This window comes from Condylura cristata, unplaced genomic scaffold, assembly GCF_000260355.1.
Source record: "Condylura cristata isolate star-nosed mole 26May11 unplaced genomic scaffold, ConCri1.0 scaffold00009, whole genome shotgun sequence".
In the NCBI taxonomy this organism is placed as follows: Eukaryota; Metazoa; Chordata; class Mammalia; order Eulipotyphla; family Talpidae; genus Condylura; species Condylura cristata.
The window spans coordinates 25,591,348-25,596,050 of record NW_004567110.1 but is presented as its reverse complement, the minus strand read 5'-3'; the positions used below and the strand labels follow the sequence as shown (position 1 = coordinate 25,596,050).

The following is a 4,703-nucleotide window of genomic DNA, read 5'->3' as shown; positions in this document are numbered from 1 at the left end:
GTGCTCTAAAAAGATCTGGCCATCTGTACACACAAAGACAAAGCATACTTGCTGCAAAAGAACTTCAGTAGAATTCATGTGTATCAAAAAGAAAAAAAGAGTAACTTTCCCCAAGACACCCAACAGTACTCATCTATCCATCTCATGGGCAGATGCCCAGACAAGCATGACTGGCCTGATGTGGGTCCCCTGCAGCTCAAAAGCTTGCCTTAAGGCTAGAGCATAGGAAAGAGAGTCATAGGGAAGGGGCAGAAGGAGCCAGGTAAGTCTGGGATAAAAAGAGCAAAACCAAAGTATAAATCAAGGTAATGGCTGCCATCATCAGCATCCCTACATCTTGCACCAGTCTCTCCTACATGTCTCTTCTCCAGTCCCCCAAGTTCCTGGTACAAGTTCAAAGCCAGGAAGAAACCGTGCCCTTCTCCAGTGTCTCTCCCTTCTATGCTATATCACTCACCTGGTGGCTCAGCTCCTCCATGGTATGTGCAAATAAATAAAAAGTGCCCATTATTTGCACTGCCAGGGATGCCTGGGCATGTGATTGCATATTAACCCCCAGGGCAGCAAGTGTCCAGGACCTAGCTAAGCCCCGATGTGTGATCAGATTTCAAGTGTTGAGAAACCTGCTTGAAGGGAATATACCAGAAACTTCTTTTCACTAAACAGCAATCTTTCTACTTTAGATGATTTGACTGATACTCTCCTGCCTTGGAAAACACAGTGTTCCAAGTTTTTCTCGTTTCTTCAGCCACCTTCAAAAACAAAATTTCAGGAGCAAGTTGAGCATCCTCTGACAGAGGCAAGAGAAAGGTATATGAGCATTTTCATTTCCCCCAAAGACTGTTCCCGTGATCTCCTCCCCTACTTGACTGAGAGGTTCCTCAGGCTCCTCCTCAAATAGTGGATACCCTCTGCCTGAACAAGGCAGGGACCGGTCAGCTGGATCAGGCACTAGGACAATGCTTTGAAAACAGGAGCCTTGGGCTGTGGCATTTGATGGAAATTGCTGGATAGCCCCACTCCTACTTTCTGTCCTCTGTGATTTTCACTTTTCATTTCCTCTTCTCTCTACAACTGGAGCTACAAACCCTACTCCAAATATTAGATGCAATGGAAAGAGAAACTGAGTCAGTCTTCACTTCAGTGGGAAATTAATAACACACCCCCCCCCAGCCCCCACCCCACCCCCACTTTTCAGTCTGAAGGTTTGGAAAAGATGACATGACACAGATCTAAAACCACTCCGGGTGATGGGACGTTAAGTCTGTAGATGATTGAATTCACTGTGGGAAGTGCCCCCTGGGGCATACTGACAGGAAGGGATAGGCACCCTTAGCACTCTTCCCCCACCCTAAAAAAGGGTATGAACAGCTGGCCACTCTGTGTCTTTCTTCAAGTCATAAGCCACTTTATTCCAGTCCCTTGAACATCACAGGCTGGCTTGATTTCACACAGAACAGAGTCCATTTCCAGAGGTCCCACCACACAGCAGTGACAATGAACAGCCCAGCAAGGAGTGATGTAAACCTTTAAGCATTCAGCCCTCTGGGTCGACCAAACTTGAGTGCTTGGGAGTAGACAGACAAAGCCCTTCCTGGGGAGGAGGGATAGGAGGAAAACAAACCTCAAGAAAATACAGACAGGGTCAAGGGCAGGCCAGGAGGATGCCAGTTTGCATGTATTCCAGGAGTGTCAGCTTCATTAGTCATGCTTCTGGCTCTGCTTCCTTTCCTAAAAGGCTGAGACCTTCCTCCCCAGTTACTCACTCCAGCTCTAAGCCCTGGGGAGTGGGTGAGTCTGCTCAGGAACCTATCACGGGAGAACGAGGGAAGGACCCAGGTAAACTGACTTCACCACCTAAAGAGGACTAAGGAACTATTAGGTCTTTGATCAAGAGCAGGGTGGGGGACAGGGAAGGAAAGGCACTCTGGGTCACCTCACCTGTTCTGCACTCTTAAGTCATAAGTTAATTCCCTACTTTTAAGATATATTTGACCAATTGGCCCATGGAGAAATTTGGAAAGTCTTGGTATAAAGCCACTCTAAGGAATGGGCATTCAAAGGAAGATTAAGATTATTTTGCCAGGTCAGGGCCTCAAAACTTCACCTTCCAAACCTTGTCTTTTTGGTGAACTGTACATATATATACTGCCAGTGAAAAGGAGTCAAGGGATAGAGAAGGAATCTGGAAGTTAGAAGCCTTCAGCATCGTTTTCCTTGAGGTTATGATGTTTATCTTTCTGTGGTTTAAGTTTTACAGCAAGTAACCTGGCAGTAAGACACCCAGCGGTCCCTCTCTGCCTTCCCCAAGAACAGGTTCTCTCCTCTACACCCCAAGCATCTGCTCTTCACCATACAGAATGCTTGTGAAACTATGACTTACCTGTGGCCCGCAATTTTTACTCTTTCAATTCAAATTCATGCACGTGAGGTCATCAGGTCAAACAGCAACTCGAATTGGTGCTGTCATTTCTGGAAACAGAAATCTATAATTCACAGAACATGCTGATGGAAAATACTCTGGGATTCCACATGGTGGGGCTGGGAGCCACAGACACACTGGCCTATGACCCCTCATGACGAATCACATGATTGTCCAACCTCTAATTCTTTGAAGGGCCACTGAAGACATCGAAAACTCAACATGCCAGTTATAGCTTCCTAACCATACACACGATGAAACCACTGGGAAGTTCCAAGAATTCATGCTTTCTAGGGGGGAGGGGATTATGGAATATTGATCCACTCAGAAAAGCACCACACTGTCTAACACTGCTGATGAGTTGCTAGGCTGGCTGGATGTCAGTTCATGTATCTCATAAATGTCAACTTTCTGGGGCTTCAGCTGATGTACCCCATTTCAACCTGCGCTGCTTCTATTCTCCATGCACTGCCACTCGAGAAAAACACTCAAAATGAAGGTTGGGTTCTTGTCAAGTTTGCTTTGTACTTTTCTAGAATATATAAAATATACCTGTTGATTGGTGCATTTGTGCAAAGACAGATACGACTTTCAAACAAGACACAGACATTCATTAGAGTTGGCTTACTTCACAATAAGCTACTAAAAACAGTCTTCTGTAATAAGATTGTATTAGTGCTCACTAAACATGCATTTCATTTAAACAAGGCAAAACACTTAATTTGGTCTGCAACACCCAAATATTTTATATACAGCAGTCTTTTTTTTTTTTTTTTAAATCACAATAGGCAACAAGATGGATTGGATTTTAAGTTATGATTTGTGTTCAATTTCCAAAGCAACTTACATTTGCTCAACTAGTGTAAACCTGTGAAAAATAGCTGAGCCATCTTCTCCTCTCCTCTATGAATTTACTTTGAAATGTTCACAGCTTAGAAACTACGATGTGCTGGGGAGAGCATGGGTGGGCCACCCTGGGGAACACCCCAGGACCCTTGAATAGCCTGGCCCCAGAGAGTCACATGTTCTCAGGGAGTCCAGCATCTGGTGCCATCCAGCGTGGGAGTGACACCAAAGGCAGGCAGGGGTTTAGTTGTTCAAACAAACCCTGGAAGCTTGCTACAGAATCACTGGATTGGCTTCCCTTCTCTTGCTTCCCCGAGTCTTCGGTTTTAGAACAGAGACATCAGAATCAAAAGAAAAATGACAACAATTAAAAATCATCAGCACTATGGAAACCACAGAGTGTGCGCAATAGCACTGTCCACAGCGCTGGGCAACAGCATTCCCACGAAGTGTCCACGACAAAAGCAGCGAAGGCGTCACAGGGAAGGTGCATCTGACCGCACGGGGGACATCATCACCGTCGATATTGTTTGGCCACAAAAACTTTTTTTTTTTTTGTTAAAAAGAAAAACTGAAAGAGAAAACAAGCAGCTCTACAATTCGTGGGGTGCCGGGCTCAGAACTGGCCAGCGCTGCTGGGGTCACACTGCAGGAGGCGCACTATGGACGGGTCACTCTTCGCCCCTCGGATGAACTCCTCCAGCGACAGCTTTCCTGCAAGGCAAGAGGACAGGTGAGCGTGGCTGGTGGCACCTGGCGTGGCTGGTGGCACTCACCCTCTTCTGCTGTCTCGCAGCAAAGGGCGCTTCGCAGCCCCAAAGAGAGTAGACAAATTAACTGCTGTCCTTCTTCATGGAGATCAAGTGGATTCGGTTACATGAGAACAGGTTCTGCAAGAGCAGACCAGGTGTCTCTGGTGTGGAGGTGTGGTATGACAGGTACAGCCTCCCACCTGCAGTAAGCTGGGTAGAAGAGCAGTGACTGAAACAGCAGATGGAGCTTGGTCACCTTGGCAAGCCAGCACCCGGCTCTCTTCCTGAGAGCCTTGCTCTGCGCTGGAAGGCCCGTGGCTGGGTGGAGGGGTTCTGGGTGGCCCATGGGTGACCCTGCCCTTGTATCTGCGGAATCAACGTGCCCTGTGCCTTTGCGATAATGAACTGGACGTGGTGCAGCCAGGCCATTCCCACAGTGTTTCTGGGAGCCTTCCGGGCCCTTTGGGTCACTCAGGCTACTTAGGGCCCTGCACAGCTGAGGGGAGCACCCCTTCTTTTGAACAGCCTGTGAGAATGGCTATCCCTTCATCAAGGTAAGAAGAATCAAGAGAGCACAGGGAGAGCACAGGGCTATAGGCATGAGGGATGGGGTGGGGGTGGGGGGGCTGAGGCGTTCAGCCCCTTACCAATCAGTACACTTTCCTCCTAACCTGACAGGCTGC

General features: G+C 47.5%; 1 protein-coding gene across 3 annotated transcripts in view; it reads right to left on the bottom strand.

Annotated features, from left to right (window-relative positions):
- Positions 1-1,385: 1,385 nt before the first annotated feature.
- NCALD (neurocalcin delta) overlaps positions 1,386-4,703 on the bottom strand; it is a 312,691-nt gene continuing 309,373 nt past the window's right edge. For all 3 annotated transcript variants that reach the window (XM_012722992.1, XM_012722993.1, XM_004679688.2), the window contains one exon: positions 1,386-3,982. In XM_012722992.1, the coding sequence (XP_012578446.1) occupies positions 3,885-3,982 (98 nt within the window). In that variant the 3' untranslated portion in view covers positions 1,386-3,884. The remainder of the gene's footprint in view (positions 3,983-4,703) is intronic.